Source organism: Anomaloglossus baeobatrachus, chromosome 3 (genome assembly GCF_048569485.1).
Source record: "Anomaloglossus baeobatrachus isolate aAnoBae1 chromosome 3, aAnoBae1.hap1, whole genome shotgun sequence".
NCBI lineage: Eukaryota > Metazoa > Chordata > Amphibia > Anura > Aromobatidae > Anomaloglossus > Anomaloglossus baeobatrachus.
The window spans coordinates 18637834-18655159 of record NC_134355.1 but is presented as its reverse complement, the minus strand read 5'-3'; the positions used below and the strand labels follow the sequence as shown (position 1 = coordinate 18655159).

The 17326-nt window shown below is 51.9% G+C and overlaps 1 protein-coding gene across 4 annotated transcripts in view; it reads right to left on the bottom strand.

The window, feature by feature from the left end:
• Positions 1–17326, bottom strand: part of BABAM2 (BRISC and BRCA1 A complex member 2) — a 177084-nt gene that overhangs the window by 26071 nt on the left and 133687 nt on the right. For all 4 annotated transcript variants that reach the window (XM_075337923.1, XM_075337925.1, XM_075337926.1 and 1 more), the window contains exons 8-10: positions 14004–14103; positions 7286–7356; positions 5952–6034 (exon numbers count right to left, since the gene is read on the bottom strand). In XM_075337923.1, the coding sequence (XP_075194038.1) occupies positions 5952–6034; positions 7286–7356; positions 14004–14103 (254 nt within the window). The remainder of the gene's footprint in view (positions 1–5951; positions 6035–7285; positions 7357–14003; positions 14104–17326) is intronic.

Sequence of the window (17326 nt, the reverse complement as noted above, 5' to 3'; positions counted from 1 at the left end):
CGAGGAACCATCCGCGACCCCGAGAAACCGTCCGCGACCCCGAGGATTTACCTGCAACCATGAAAAGCCATCCGCGACCCTGAGGATCTATCCGCAACCCCGAATATCAATCCACGACCCCACGGATCCATCCACAACACCGAGGATCCGCACCGGACACAGATCTATGGCTGCCCAACAATGATAAATCTCTTCCAGGTTCATCCGCCCCCAATTTTCTTTCTATGGACACTTTTCTCACATGCGCGGTGTGCGGAGAGAAATGTCGAGTCCACATTATACTTTTCTAGACTCATTTTTCCTTTCACTCCATAAGACGGAATCAAGTTTACATTGTAGAAAAGGAGAAGACTGACAATTTCTATTATCTAAACGTCACTGACACACTCCTGGTGGTCTAGGGTGGTGGAAGGTTTATTGTTGGCATCCTTGTTAATGCCAGCATCCCTGGTGGTCTAGAATAGTGTATTTAGGATTGGATAATTCAATGTTAGCTTCCTTGGTGGCCTATGGTAGTTAAAAGTTAAGGCAAGCATCCCTGGTGGTCTAGGGTAGTGAAGGGTTGATTGTTGGCTCCTTTGTTAAGAAGCTTCCCTGGTGGTCTAGGGTGGTTGAGAGTTTATGTTTAGCTTCTATGGTGCTCCAGATGGTAAATAGCTAATGCCAGCATCCCTGGTGGTCAAAGGTGGTGGAGGGTTATTTTTTTTGCAGGGTTCTTTGGTAATCCAGGGTGGTAAAAAATTAATGACATTTTTCCTGGTGGTCTAGGGTAGTGGAGAATTCATTGCTGGATCTATAGTGGTCCAGGAGGGTAAATAGTTAGTGAAGGCATCCCTGGTGGTCTAGGGTATTGGAGGCATTATTGTTGTTTGCTTTATTGTATTGGGTAATATAATGTTAATGGCAGTATCCCTGGTGGTCCAGGGTAGTGAATGGTATATTGTTAGCTTCTTGGTGGCGGAGTAGTAGACAGTTTATGCCAGCATCCCTGGTGTTTTAGGGTAGTGGAGGTTGTCGTTGGCTTCTTAATGAATCTTCCCTGGTGGTCTAGGGTAGTAAAGTGTTTAAGCTATTCTATAAATCTAGGGTGGTGAAGGAGAACGGTCAGCTCCCCTTCTAGTGTAGAGGGGTGAAGGAGTTAATACTAAGGTGGTCCAGGGTTGGGAACATGGTGATGTCTTTCTCCGTCAGTGGGCACCTGAGATGTGATACTATCTTCCCTGGTGACCTAGAGAGGTGGAGGGATCGGTGCCAACATCAATTAGTTACCCTGAATTCTATCATGTTGTAAGGAAGTTAAAAAGGAACAACTGCTTGTCTGAAGGGTTAATGTAAGCATTTCTTCTGGTCTAGGGTAGCGGAGAGTTTATGGATATCGTTCCTGGTGGTGTGAGGTCATGAAGTTAAGGGGTTTCAGCATCTCAGCATGATTTCACCTATCCACGGGTCTGACTTCCACTGTCTTAAAAAAGTGGCGTAATAAATTCCCGCAATGGAATAATGTAGTTGATGCACATGTGAGATGGTGCTACATTGTGCAGCGCTAGATGTCAGCGTTAAGATAATGGGAGGTTCCCTGGTGGTGTAGAACAGTGAAACAGTTCATGCCAATTCCACTGGAGGTCTACAGTAGGGGCTTCCCTGGTTATCTAGGGTTGTGGTTGACTAGAGTATTAATTTCCCAGGCTGTCTGATTTCCCTGGTGGTCAATAGGTATTGACTTCACTGGTGGTCTATTGTATGGATTTCCCTGGTGGTCTAGGGTATTGACTTTAATTCCCTGCTGGTCTAGGGGATGGATTTCCCTCGTGGTCTAGGGGATGGATTTCCCTGGTGGGCTAGTGTATGGATTTCCCTGATGGTCTAGGGGATGGATTTGCCTCGTGGTCTAGGCTATTGACTTCACTGGTGGTCTAGGGTATGGATTTCCCTGGTCGTCTATTGTATGGATATCCCTGGTGGTCTAGTGTATTGATATCCAAAACGCTCTAGGGTATTGAGTTTCTTGTTGGTCGAGGGTATGGATTTCCGTGGTGGCTTATTGTATGGATTTCCCTGGTGGTCTAGGCTATTGACGTCACTGGTGTTATAGGGTATGGATTTCCCTAGTGGTCTACTGTATGGATTTCCCTAGTGGTCTGGTGTTTTGATATCCCAGATGGTCTAGGGTATTGAGTTTTTTGGTGGTCTAGGGTATGGATTTCCCTGGTGGTCTAGGGTGCTTATATCCCTGGTAGTCTAGGGTATGGATTTCCCTGGTGGTCTAGGGTATGGATTTCCCTGGTGTCCTAGTGTATGGATTTCCCTGGTGGTCTAGGGTGCTTATATCCCTGGTAGTCTAGGGCATGGATTTCCCTGGTGATCTAGGGTATTGCTATCTCAAGTGGTCTAGGCTATTGAGTTTTTTGGTGGTTTAGGGTATAGACGTCTCTGTTGGTCTAGGGTATGGATTTCCCTGGTGGTCTAGGGTATGGATTTCCCTGGTAGTCTAGGGTATGGATTTCCCTGGTAGTCTAGGGTATGGATTTCCCTGGTAGTCTAGGGTATTGATATATCAGGTGGTCTTGGCTAGTGAGTTTCTTGGTGATTTAGGGTATAGACTTCTCTGGAGGTCTAGGGTATGGATTTCCCTGGTGGTCTAGGGTATTGATATCTCAGGTGGTCTTGGCTATTGAGTTTATTGGTGATTTAGGGTATAGACCTCTCTGGTGGTCTAGTGTATTGATATCTCAGGTGGGCTAGGGTATTGAGTTTCTTGGTGGGCTAGGGTATGGATTTCCTGGGTGGTCTAGTGTATTGATATCCCAGGTGGTCTAGGCTATTGAGTTTATTGGTGGTTTAGGGTATAGACTTCTCTGGTAGTCTATGGTGTTTATATCCCTGGAGGTCTAGGGTATGGATTTCCCTGGTGGTCTATGGTATGGATTTCCCTGGTGGTCTGGGGGGATGTTTTCTAATCTTATTGTCAGAGATCTGCAGAGTATAGAACAGTTGTTGGAAGCGATGGTTTACGCGTCTGCCGGACTCTCAGGCCTCCTGATGCTAAAGTCATTTATCGGTGCAACATTTTCCTGGAGCGAGTTCTATGGACCCCAGGAGCGCAGCTCTGCAGTAACAGCGACAAAACGTCAAAAAGCAGAGTCTGAAAAACTGAAAAATAAACATCTAAATGAATAAAAGCTGTGCAATAGTGAGATGTGCAGAGCGGAGCGCGGCAGAATGTGCAGCCGTCCTGCAGCCGAGAGGATCAGTGCAGGGGAAAGTTACAGCCGAAACGTCAGGAAAACAAAGAGTTAACCCGGCTGTAAAGCAAAAATGTACAAAGATTCTATGTGATAAGTAACAGCAGCAACAGAGGGGGGAGGGGGGGCAGAGTGCGGGGGCAGGGCGCAAGATGGCGGGCTATGAGATCGGGGGTGCTGGTTCCGTGTAGTAGATCGGGGGGTGCTGGTTCTGTGCAGTAGATCGGGGGGTGCTGGTTCTGTGTAGTAGATCGGGGGGTGCTGGTTCTGTGCAGTAGATCAGAGGGTGCTGGTTCTGTGTAGTAGATCGGGGGGTGCTGGTTCTGTGTAGTAGATCGGGGGGTGCTGGTTCTGTGCAGTAGATCGGGGGGTGCTGGTTCTGTGCAGTAGATCGGGGGGTGCTGGTTCTGTGTAGTAGATCGGGGGGTGCTGGTTCTGTGCAGTAGATGGGGGGTGCTGGTTCTGTGCAGTAGATCGGGGGGTGCTGGTTCTGTGTAGTAGATGGGGGGTGCTGGTTCTGTGCAGTAGATCGGGGGATGCTGGTTCTGTGCATTAGATCGGGGGGTGCTGGTTCTGTGCAGTAGATGGGGGGTGCTGGTTCCGTGTAGTAGATCGGGGGGTGCTGGTTCCGTGTAGTAGATCGGGGGGTGCTGGTTCCGTGTAGTAGATCGGGGGGTGCTGGTTCCGTGCAGTAGATCGGAGGGTGCTGGTTCTGTGTAGTAGATCGGGGGATGCTGGTTCTGTGCAGTAGATCGGGGGGTGCTGATTCTGTGCAGTAGATCGGGGGGTGCTGATTCTGTGCAGTAGATTGGGGGGTGCTGGTTCTGTGCAGTAGATCGGGGGATGCTGGTTCTGTGTAGTAGATCGGGGGGTGCTGGTTCTGTGCAGTAGATCAGGGGGTGCTGGTTCTGTGCAGTAGATCGGGGGGTGCTGGTTCTGTGCAGTAGATCGGGGGGTGCTGGTTCTGTGCAGTAGATCGGGGGGTGCTGGTTCTGTGCAGTAGATTGGGGGGTGCTGGTTCTGTGCAGTAGATTGGGGGGTGCTGGTTCTGTGCAGTAGATCAGGGGGTGCTGGTTCTGTGCAGTAGATCGGGGGGTGCTGGTTCTGTGCAGTAGATTGGGGGGTGCTGGTTCTGTGCAGTAGATCGGGGGTGCTGGTTCTGTGTAGTAGATCGGGGGTGCTGGTTCTGTGTAGTAGATCGGGGGTGCTGGTTCTGTGCAGTAGATCAGGGGGTGCTGGTTCTGTGCAGTAGATCGGGGGGTGCTTGTTCTGTGCAGCAGATCGGGGGGTGCTGGTTCTGTGCAGTAGATCGGGGGTGCTTGTTCTGTGCAGTAGATCAGGGGGTGCTGGTTCTGTGCAGTAGATCGGGGGTGCTGGTTCTGTGTAGTAGATCGGGGGTGCTGGTTCTGTGTAGTAGATCGGGGGTGCTGGTTCTGTGTAGTAGATGGGGGGGTGCTGGTTCTGTGCAGTAGATCGGGGGGTGCTGGTTCTGTGCAGTAGATCGGGGGTGCTGGTTCTGTGTAGTAGATCGGGGGTGCTGGTTCTGTGTAGTAGATCGGGGGTGCTGGTTCTGTGTAGTAGATGGGGGGGTGCTGGTTCTGTGCAGTAGATCGGGGGGTGCTGGAAATGTGTAGTAGATCGGGGGGTGCTGGAAATGTGTAGTAGATCGGGGGGTACTTGTTCTGTGTAGTAGATCGGGGGTGCTGGTTCTGTGTAGTAGATCGGGGGGTGCTGATTCTGTGTAGTAGATCGGGGGGTGCTGGTTCTGTGTAGTAGATTGGGGGTGCTGGTTCTGTGTAGTAGATCGGGGGGTGCTGGTTCTGTGCAGTAGATCGGGGGGTGCTGGAAATGTGTAGTAGATCGGGGGGTACTTGTTCTGTGTAGTAGATGGGGGGGTGCTGGTTCTGTGCAGTAGATCGGGGGGGTGCTGGTTCTGTGCAGTAGATCAGGGGGTGCTGGTTCTGTGCAGTAGATCAGGGGGTGCTGGTTCTGTGCAGTAGATCAGGGGGTGCTGATTCTGTGCAGTAGATCAGGGGGTGCTGATTCTGTGTAGTAGATCGGGAGGTGCTGGTTCTGTGTAGTAGATCGGGGGGTGCTGGTTCTGTGCAGTAGATCAGGGGGTGCTGGTTCTGTGTAGTAGATGGGGGGTGCTGGTTCTGTGTAGTAGATTGGGGGGTGCTGGTTCTGTGTAGTAGATCGGGGGGTACTGGTTCTGTGCAGTAGATCAGGGGGTGCTGGTTCTGTGCAGTAGATCAGGGGGTGCTGGTTCTGTGTACAGCACCGCAGCACCTCTCTCCATCGGGCCGCTCCTTCTTTCGGACATGTGGGCACACGGGTAGGAGCCTTCGGCCTCGTCTTCTCCTCTTCTTCTGGAATCTAAGGCGTTTATAGGATCCAGGTCTCCATGACAATGAAAACAAGACCCAAAACACCGGCCCTGTGCCCCGTGCGCCGCAGCCCCTGGGTGTGGGAATGGAAAGATGTAGATCATCCAGCAAACGTCTGCAGCGTATAAGTACAGGGGCGCGCGGAGGGTCTGGGGGCACTCAGGGTGGGGCCGCTGCAGACCATCGCGTGCCCGCAGCTTAGTGGGGTCCCCTTGTTGGGGGGGACACTGCAGGGCGCAGTCAGATATCATTAGGACCTGCGCTGATCCGCTCAGTCACAGCAGGTGAGAGATGAGCGTGCGGCGGGGGCCGTTGTACTCACTGTGCACCAGGAAGCAGAAGTCTTTCCATGTCAGGAGCAGGGTGAGCTTCGTGAAGCCCTCGGCGTCGTACTCCACCACCCCCCTGCGAGAGAGGACAACACGTAAGGACAACTGCACCCATCAGGAACGAGCGCACACCGGCGGCAGGAGTACATGCATCTGCCAGGGGTCCCTCACTGGTCACATAGGGGTCTATGCTGAGGCACAGGTAGTACTACGTCCCGGTCACTACATGTAATAATGCAGGCACAGATAGTACTGCCTCCCGGTCACTCCATGTAAATATGCAGACACAGATAGTACTACCTCCCGATCACTGCATATAATAATGCAGACACAGATAGTACTGCCTCCCGGTCACTCCATGTAAGTATGCAGACACAGATAGTACTACCTCCCGATCACTGCATATAATAATGCAGACACAGATAGTACTGCCTCCCGGTCTCTCCATGTAATAAGGCAGACACAGATAGTACTGCCTCCTGGTCTCTCCATGTAATAATGCAGGCACAGAAAGTACTGCCTCCCGTTCACTGCAGATAATAATGCAGACACAGATAGTACTGCCTCCCGGTCTCTCCATGTAATAACGCAGACACAGATAGTACTGCCTCCCGGTCTCTCCATGTAAATATGCAGACACAGATAGTACTGCCTCCCGTTCACTGCATATAATAATGCAGACACAGATAGTACTGCCTCCCGGTCTCTCCATGTAAATAAGCAGACACAGATAGTACTACCTCCCAGTCACTACATGTAATAATGCAGACACCGATAGTAATGCCTCCTGGTCACTGCATGTAATAACGCAGGCACAGATAGTACTGCTTCCCAGTCACTGCATGTAATAATGCAGGTACAGATAGTACTGCCTCCTGGTCACTCAATGTAATAATGCAGCCAAAAATAGTACTACCTCCCGAGCATTGCATGTAATAATGTATACACAGATAGTACTGCCTCCCTCTCTATGATTATGTAAACACACATAGTACTGCCTTCCTGCCTCTATCTCTATGATGAGGTAAAGACACATAGCACTACCTCCATGTGTCTCTAGATAATAAAGTAAGCACAGATAGTACTGTCTACCTGTCTCTCTTTATGATGATGTAAACACACATAGTACTGCCACTCTGTATCTCTATACAATGATATAAGCACAGATAGTACTGCTCTCCTTGTTCTCCTTGTAAATGATTGAGACACAGATAAATAAATTCTACTTGCAGAACTATGAAGGGGATTTTCTATAAAAAAAAAATTGTGGACAACAAACAATGGAAAAGAATGCATTACAGAGAGTGGAGGATGGGAATGTACTCACGTTCCAAAATGGCTCAGAAAAGCAGCTATGTACTCCCTTCTTTTGTGGTATCCCTGGATGACATACTGCACCTATGGAGCGGAACAGAAGAAACATAATGATGTCCATCTTATCAGGAGTCTGGGCTAGTTGGGCACCGTACAGGCTGCCGTGTGTACAAGAAGATACAACTAAAAAATAAAATCACAGAATGTAAAAACAATCCAGGAGCATCCAGAGGAGCAGGAACTGCCTGTTAAGCAATTGTCCAATACAACCTACAAGTGCAAAGCTCCTGAGGACACCTTCTTAATCACAAGACAAAACTGTACCCATTGGGATCCCACATGCTGCAGGTACGGGGTCTGGGCTGTGTGCCCCTGTAGATGGCACAGTGTAGGTACGGGATCCGGGCTGTGTGCCCCTGTAGATGGCACAGTGTTAGTATAGGGTCTGGGCTGTGTGCCCCTGTAGATGGCACAGTGGTAGTACGGGGTCCGGGCTGTGTGCCCCTGTAGATGGCGCAGTGTTGGTACGGGATCCGGGCCATGTGCCCCTGTAGATGGCGCAGTGTTGGAACGGGATCCGGGCCGTGTGCCCCTGTAGATGGCACAGTGTTGGTATGGGGTCTGGGCTGTGTGCCCCTGTAGATGGCACAGTGTTGGCACGGGGTCCGGCCCGTGTGCCCCTGTAGATGGCACAGTGTTAGTATAGGGTCTGGGCTGTGTGCCCCTGTAGATGGCACAGTGGTAGTACGGGGTCCGGGCTGTGTGCCCCTGTAGATGGCGCAGTGTTGGTACGGGATCCGGGCCATGTGCCCCTGTAGATGGCGCAGTGTTGGTACGGGATCCGGGCCGTGTGCCCCTGTAGATAGCACAGTGTTGGTACGGGGTCTGGGCCGTGTGCTCCTGTAGATGGCACAGTGTTGGCACGGGGTCTGGGCCGTGTGCTCCTGTAGATGGCACAGTGTTGGTACGGGGTCCGGGCCGTGTGCCCCTGTAGATGGCACAGTGTTGGTACGAGGTCCGGGCCGTGTGCCCCTGTAGATGGCACAGTGTTGGTACGAGGTCCGGGCCGTGTGCCCCTGTAGATGGCACAGTGTTGGTACGGGGTCCGGGCCGTGTGCCCCTGTAGATGGCACAGTGTTGGCACGGGGTCCGGGCCGTGTGCCCCCTGTAGATGGCACAGTGTTGGTACGGGGTCCGGGCCATGTGCCCCTGTAGATGGCACAGTGTTGGTACGGGGTCCGGGCCGTGTGCTCCTGTAGATGGCACAGTGTTGGTACGGGGTCCAGGCCGTTTGCTCCTGTAGATGGCACAGTGTTGGTACGGGGTCCGGGCTGTGTGCCCCTGTAGATGGCACAGTGTTAGTACGGGGTCCGGGCCGTGTGCCCCTGTAGATGGCACAGTGTTGGTACGGGGTCCGGGCTGTGTGCCCCTGTAGATGGCACAGTGTAGGTACGGGGTCCGGGCCGTGTGCCCCCTGTAGATGGCACAGTGTTGGTACGGGGTCTGGGCCGTGTGCCCCTGTAGATGGCACAGTGTTAGTACAGGGTACAGGCCGAGTGCCCACCACAGGTGCCACGTACACATTATGGCTCGGAAACACCTGCGACATTGTCTCAGGGAACAGTAAATCTCAGGACTCCATCGAGCCGTTTTCCATTTCTCGGCCGCAGTCTGACCCAGATTTTTCTTGAGAAGTTCTCTATGAACTTGGCAGGCGCCGGGGAAGACCATGTCATGTGTTTTCTCTGGCAGAGGAGCGCTGGATTTCCTCAGCTGCGAGGATACGTTACAGGATAAATTACAGCCGAGGAGAGGAGAGTCTGAGAAAAGCGGCCGGAATCCTGTCATCTGCGGACGGTGGAGAGCGGCTGGAATCCTGTCATCTGCGGACGGTGGAGAGCGGCTGGAATCCTGTCATCTGCGGACGGTGGAGAGCGGCCGGAATCCTGTCATCTGCGGACGGTGGAGAGCGACCGTAATCCTGTCATCTGCGGACGGTGGAGAGCGGCCGGAATCCTGTCATCTGCGGACGGTGGAGAGTGGCCGTAATCCTGTCATCTGCGGACGGTGGAGAGCGGCTGGAATCCTGTCATCTGTGGACGGTGGAGAGCGGCTGGAATCCTGTCATCTGCGGACGGTGGAGAGCGGCTGGAATCCTGTCATCTGCGGACGGTGGAGAGCGGCCGGAATCCTGTCATCTGCGGACGGTGGAGAGCGGCTGGAATCCTGTCATCTGCGGACGGTGGAGAGTGGCCGTAATCTTGTCATCTGTGGACGGTGGAGAGTGGCCGTAATCTTGTCATCTGTGGACGGTGGAGAGCGGCCGGAATCCTGTCATCTGCGGACGGTGGAGAGCGGCCGGAATCCTGTCATCTGCGGACGGTGGAGAGTGACCGTAATCCGGTCATTTGCGGACGGTGGAGAGCGGCCGGAATCCTGTCATCTGTGGACGGTGGAGAGTGGCCGTAATCTTGTCATCTGCGGGACGGTGGAGGGCGGCCGGAATCCTGTCATCTGCGGGACGGTGGAGAGCGACCGTAATCCGGTCATCTGCGGACGGTGGAGAGCGGCTGGAATCCTGTCATCTGCGGGACGGTGGAGAGCGGCCGGAATCCTGTCATCTGCGGGACGGTGGAGAGCGACCGTAATCCGGTCATCTGCGGACGGTGGAGAGCGGCTGGAATCCTGTCATCTGCGGGACGGTGGAGAGCGGCCGGAATCCTGTCATCTGCGGACGGTGGAGAGCGGCTGGAATCCTGTCATCTGCGGACAGTGGAGAGCGGCCGGAATCCTGTCATCTGCGGACGGTGGAGAGCGGCCGGAATCCTGTCATCTGCGGACGGTGGAGAGCGGCTGGAATCCTGTCATCTGCGGACGGTGGAGAGCGGCTGGAATCCTGTCATCTGCGGACGGTGGAGAGCGGCCGGAATCCTGTCATCTGCGGACGGTGGAGAGCGGCCGGAATCCTGTCATCTGCGGATGGTAGAGAGCGGCTGGAATCCTGTCATCTGCGGAAGGTGGAGAGCGGCCGTAACCCTGTCATCTGCGGACAGTGGAGAGCGGCCGTAATCCTGTCATCTGCGGACAGTGGAGAGCGGCCGTAATCCTGTCATCTGCGGACAGTGGAGAGCGGCCATAATCCTGTCATCTGCGGACAGTGGAGAGCGGCCGGAATCCTGTCATCTGCGGGCGGTGAAGAGCGGCTGTAATCCTGTCATCTGCGGATGGTGGAAAGTGGCCGTACCCCTGTTATCTGCGGGACGGTGGAGAGCGGCCGTACCCCTGTCATCTGCGGACGGTGGAGAGCGGCTGTACCCCTGTCATCTGCGGACGGTGGAGAGTGGCCGGAATCCTGTCATCTGCGGACGGTGAAGAGCGACCGTAATCCGGTCATCTGCGGACGGTGGAGAGCGGCTGGAATCCGGTCATCTGCGGACGGTGGAGAGCGGCCGGAATCCTGTCGTCATCTGCGGACGGTGGAGAGCGGCCGGAATCCTGTCAGCTGCGGACAGTGGAGAGCGGCCGGAATCTTGTCATCTGTAGGCGGTGAAGAGCGGAGCAGGAACTGCCTGTTAAGCAATTGTCCAATACAACCTACAAGTGCAAAAGATCCTGAGGACACCTTCTTAATGACAAGACTAAACTACCCATTGGGATCCCATTGGGATCCCACATGCTGTTGTTGAATCTTGTCATCTGCGGACGGTGGAGAGTGGCCGGAATCCTGTCATCTGCGGATGGTAGAGAGCGGCTGGAATCCTGTCATCTGCGGATGGTAGAGAGCGGCTGGCATCCTGTTATCTGCGGACAGTGGAGAGCGGCCGGAATCCTGTTATCTGCGGACAGTGGAGAGCGGCCGTAATCCTGTCATTTGAGGACGGTGGAGAATGGACGGAATCCTTTCATCTGCGGACAGTGTAGAGCGGCTGGAATCCTGTCATCTGCGGATGGTAGAGAGCGGCCGGAATCCTGTCATCTGCGGACAGTGAAGAGCGGCTGGAATCCTGTCATCTGCGGATGGTGGAGAGCGGCCGTAATCCTGTCATCTGCGGACGGTGGAGAGCAGCCGTAATCCTGTCATCTGAGGACGGTGGAGAATGGACGGAATCCTTTCATCTGCGGACAGTGGAGAGCGGCTGGAATCCTGTCATCTGCGGACAGTGGAGAGCGGCTGGAATCCTGTCATCTGCGGATGGTGGAGAGCGGCCGTAACCCTGTCATCTGCGGACAGTGGAGAGTGGCTGGAATCCTGTCATCTGCGGACGGTGGAGAGCGGCTGGCATCCTGTTATCTGCGGACAGTGGAGAGCGGCCGTAATCCTGTCATCTGAGGACGGTGTAGAATGGCCGGAATCCTGTCATCTGCGGACGGTGGAGAGCGGCTGGAATCCTGTCATCTGCGGACAGTGGAGAGCGGCTGGAATCCTGTCATCTGCGGACGATGGAGAGCGGCTGGAATCCTATCATCTGTGGACAGTGGAGAGCGGCCATAATCCTGTCATCTGCGGACGGTGAAGAGCGGCCGTAATCCTGTCATCTGCGGACGGTGGAGTGCTACCGTAACCCTGTCATCTGCGGACGGTGGAGAGCGGCCGTAACCCTGTCATCTGCGGACGGTGGAGAGCGGCCGTAACCCTGTCATCTGTGGACGGTGGAGAGCGGCCGTAATCCTGTCATCTGCGGACGGTGGAGAGCGGCTGTAATCCTGTCATCTGCGGACGGTGGAGAGCGGCCGTAATCCTGTCATCTGCGGACGGTGGAGAGCGGCTGTAATCCTGCCATCTGCGGACGGTGGAGAGCGGCTGGAATCCTGTCATCTGCGGACGATGGAGAGCGGCCGTAATCCTGTCATCTGTGGACAGTGGAGAGCGGCCATAATCCTGTCATCTGCGGACGGTGAAGAGCGGCCGTAATCCTGTCATCTGCGGACGGTGGAGTGCTACCGTAATCCTGTCATCTGCGGGATGGTGGAGAGCGGCCGTACCCCTGTCATCTGCGGACGGTGGAGAGCGGCTGTAATCCTGTCATCTGCGGACGGTGGAGAGCGGCCGTAATCCTGTCATCTGCGGACGGTGGAGGGCGGCTGTAATCCTATCATCTGCGGACGGTGGAGGGCGGCTGTAATCCTGTCATCTGCGGACGGTGGAGAGCGGCCGTAATCCTGTCATCTGCGGGACGATGGAGAGCGGCCGTAATCCTGTCATCTGAGGACGGTGGAGAGGGGCTGTAATCCTGTCATCTGAGGACGGTGGAGAGCGGCCAAGGGCAAGTGTCTGCGAGAAGAAGGGCAGGAGTAGCCACTGCTAAGAAGATACAGGCCGCGGCCACAATACAAAAAATCATCACAACACAACAAAAACTGTGCCGTCCCCAGAATTCCCCACACAAAACTATATGTCTCCATGGTAACAGACTACAAACAAATCCCAGCGCAGTCTGATCTCAGACTAAGAAACTCCACCAGCAGAATAGCGAGTGCAGCTCTGGAGTATAATTCAGGAGGTTACTCAGGATCAGTAATGAAATGTATGTACACAGTGACTGCACCAGCACAATAGTGAGTGCAGCTCTGGAGTATAATTCAGGAGGTTACTCAGGATCAGTAATGAAATGTATGTACACAGTGACTGCACCAGCAGAATAGTGAGTGCAGCTCTGGAGTATAATACAGGAGGTAACTCAGGATGAGTAATGTAATATATGTACACAGTGACTGCACCAGCAGAATAGTGAGTGCAGCTTTGGGGTATAATACAGGATGTAACTCAGGATCAGTAATGTAATGTATGTACACAGTGACTGTACCAGCAGAATAGTGAGTGCAGCTCTGGAGGAACTGTGTGTGTAATGAAACAAAGCTCAGCTCTGCTGTACTGCCCCTTCCCCCACACTGAGTGCCCTGAGACAAAAGCTGAAGGTGTTACTAATCGATACTGAGCACTACTAACACTTTGTAGTCATTACATGTCTCAAACAGGAGAAAGCCTCTACTGTGGGGGTGTGTTCTTGTTCCCCTGTATATTGATGCCTGGTTATGATTGGTCAATCTCATGCAGGAGAAGTACACGCCCCCGAAAACCTCTGATAATGCCTCATTGGACTTAGCATAAATTATAACTAACCTTTCAGAGCTAATATCTCGCAATGGAGAGGAGAAATTAAAAACCCTGTATTTCATTCAACTCTGCAGCCGCACTTTCATGATGTGGACAGTTTAACCTGCTTCAATAGGGAAAATTCCTCTTTTAAGAGAATCACCAGGTTTTTGCCACACAATCTGAGCAGCATGATTTAGGGACAAAAACCCTGATTCCAGTGACTTACTGGGCTGCTAGCTGTAGTTTTGAGAAAAGCATAGTTAAAATCAGCAGATTATTACTAGAGGACTTGTATACTTGAGCTTTGTATAACCCCGCTGCCTACCACTGATTGTCAACTTTCTGCCTATGCACAGGGTACACAGAAAGCTGCCAATTAGAATCAGTGTGTGTGGACGGGGTTATACAAAGCTCAACATTCCGTGCGACCTGCAGTAGAAAAAATTGTGATTTAATCAAAACTGCAGCAAGCAGCCCAGTAAGTGACATATCACTGGAATCAGGAGCTCTGCCTCTACATCATGCTGCTTTTAGATGGGAAGGATAAAAATGGAGAAAGATTCCCATTAAAAAGAGGTGGAGAACAGCTTTGCCTTCCAATAAATAAATGTTATTACACGTGATTTGGACTTACCTTATTGGTCAGTAGCTGGCAGATCTGAGGCACGTAATCAATCAGGCAGCCACCGCTTGGGAATGCCGGGATGTGAAGAGCGGAGGATCCCCCGAGAGCGCTGCAAAGACAACACATGTCCCCCGGTTACATTACAGGATATATCTGTCATCATACATCAGGCATACAGGGCATTCACATTACTGCATGATCCACAGTTACTGCAGAGCTGAAAGCTTAACACCCACCGGAAACCATCAGCAAGCATGCAGCCGCTGAACAAGCAGGGGGTCTCCTGCGGTATGTTATATCACTGTATAGTGCAACAGAACAACTTAACTATGGTGGTCCAGTACCTTTCTATTGTACTTTTATTTAAAAAAAAAATCACGATGCTTTCAAGATCTCTGCTTGCTGTTAATGAACAGAAACATTCTTTGCTAAAACTTGTCCTGATCGACTTATGCACAAATCTGACAGCAATCACAGGAGCAGCACAAACCTGCCGAGGTCTATAGGATGGCAGCTCAATGCTACACTGTAGCAAACCTCCAGCTGTTGGAGCAGGATTACAGCAGAAAGAAGGGAATTTTGTTTACTTACCGTAAATTCCTTTTCTTCTAGCTCCTATTGGGAGACCCAGCACCCGATTGTCTGGGTCTCCCAATGGAGCGACAAAGAAACGAAGGCTAAATACAGATGTACTGTCCCTTTAAGGAGTGAGGCGAGGATGCACGGCGTGTTTACACGGGATCAGGGTCCGTGTGAGCGGCGGAGGAGGCGGCACGGTGTGTGGATTAGTCAGTGTATACAAACATGGCTGACTCATCGGTGTGACCTGCACCGGGTGATGTCACGTTACACCAGCTCTGTCTCATACTGTCACATTATACATGTCCTCCATCCTCTAATACAGTATATGATGGGTTGAAGCCGTACTGAGCAGTGTATCTGTGAATCCAGAACTGGAGCGAGATAAATCAGGGGCTCCTCACCAGCTCTGTCTCATGTTGTCACATTATACATGTCCTCCATCCTCTAATACAGTATATGATGGATGGACACAGTACTGAGCAGTGTGTCTGTGAATCCAGAACTGGAGTGAGATAAATCAGGGGCCCCATCACCAGCTCTCTCTCATACTGTCACATTATACATGTCTTCCTGTTGTGAATACGTTTTCCAGTTTGGGGCTCCCTCTTGTGGTCAGTGCTGGCGGTGCAGTTGATGTGTGGAGTGAAAGCCACACACCTGTAGAGGACTGGCAATCAGCGTCAGATTGGGACTATATAACTGAGTAGCTTTCTCTTGTTACTTGCCAGTGTCTCCTGTGTGTTAAGGACATTCTGTAACCAGCTCTGCTCACAACCAGAACTCCTCTCAGATAAGTGGTCTTTGTACCTCTGCTGTTTGTTTTCCACTTTCTTGTTGCTTTTTCTGCTTTGATACTAATGCATGATTCCTATTTTGTATCCAGCCACTCTGTTAACTTTTTGGGATTCCACATTTTTTGATCCTCCTCGGTCCCTGAATCATAACATCTTCCCATCCTCTAATACAGTATATGATGAATGGAAGCCGTACTGAGCAGTGCATCTGTGAATCCAGAACTGGGGAGATATATCAGGGGCCGCCTCACCAGCTCTGTGTCTCATGGTGTCACATTATACAGTGCCTACAAGTAGTATTCAACCCCCTGCAGATTTAGCAGGTTTACACATTCGGAAGTAACTTGGCATTGTGACATTTGGACTGTAGATCAGCCTGGAAGTGTGAAATGCAGCAAAAAAGAATGTTATTTCTTTTTTTTATTTTTTTTTTTAAATTGTGAAAAGTTTATTGAGAGGGTCATTTATTATTCAACCCCTCAAACCACCAGAATTCTGTTTGGTTCCCCTAAAGTATTAAGAAGTATTTCAGGCACAAAGAACAATGAGCTTCACATGTTTGGATTAATTATCTCTTTTTCCAGCCTTTTCTGACTAATTAAGACCCTCCCCAAACTTGTGAACAGCACTCATACTTGGTCAACATGGGAAAGACAAAGGAGCATTCCAAGGCCATCAGAGACAAGGTCGTGGAGGGTCACAAGGTTGGCAAGGGGTACAAAACCCTTTCCAAGGACTTGGGCCTACCTGTCTCCACTGTTGGGAGCATCATCCGGAAGTGGAAGGCTTATGGAACTACTGTTAGCCTTCCACGGCCTGGACAGCCTTTGAAAGTTTCCACCCATCCCGAGGCCAGGCTTGTCCGAAGAGTCAAGGCTAACCCAAGGACAACAAGGAAGGAGCTCCGGGAAGATCTCATGGCAGTGGGGACATTGGTTTCAGTCAATACCATAAGTAACGTACTCCACCGCAATGGTCTCCGTTCCAGACGAACCCGTAAGGTACCTTTACTTTCAAAGCGTCATGTCAAGGCTCGTCTACAGTTTGCTCATGATCACTTGGAGGACTCTGAGACAGACTGGTTCAAGGTTCTCTGGTCTGATGAGACCAAGATCGAGATCTTTGGTGCCAACCACACACGTGACGTTTCGAGACTGGATGGCACTGCATACGACCCCAAGAATACCATCCCTACAGTCAAGCATGGTGGTGGCAGCATCATGCTGTGGGGCTGTTTCTCAGCCAAGGGGCCTGGCCATCTGGTCCGCATCCATGGGAAGATGGATAGCACGGCCTACCTGGAGATTTTGGCCAAGAACCTCCGCTCCTCCATCAAGGATCTTAAGATGGGTCGTCATTTCATCTTCCAACAAGACAACGACCCAAAGCACACAGCCAAGAAAACCAAGGCCTGGTTCAAGAGGGAAAAAATCAAGGTGTTGCAGTGGCCTAGTCAGTCTCCTGACCTTAACCCAATTGAAAACTTGTGGAAGGAGCTCAAGATTAAAGTCCACATGAGACACCCAAAGAACCTAGATAACTTGGAGAAGATCTGCATGGAGGAGTGGGCCAAGATAACTCCAGAGACCTGTGCCGGCCTGATCAGGTCTTATAAAAGACGATTATTAGCTGTAATTGCACTATATTCCACAAAATATTAAACCTAGGGGTTGAATAATAATTGACCCACACTTTTATGTTAAAAATTTATTAAAATTTAACTGAGCAACATACCGTATTTTTCGCTTTATAAGACGCACTTTTTTTCCCCCAAAATTGTGGGGAAAATAGGGGTGCGTCTTACAAAGTGACTGTAACTTACCGGGCAGTAATGCGGCGGTGGAGTGAGTCACAGGAGGCTGGTGCGGCCGCCATGGATCCCCGGCAATCGGCTGCGGAGGCGGCCGCCATGGATCCCGCGGCAATCGGTTGCGGTGGCGGCAGCCATGGATCCCC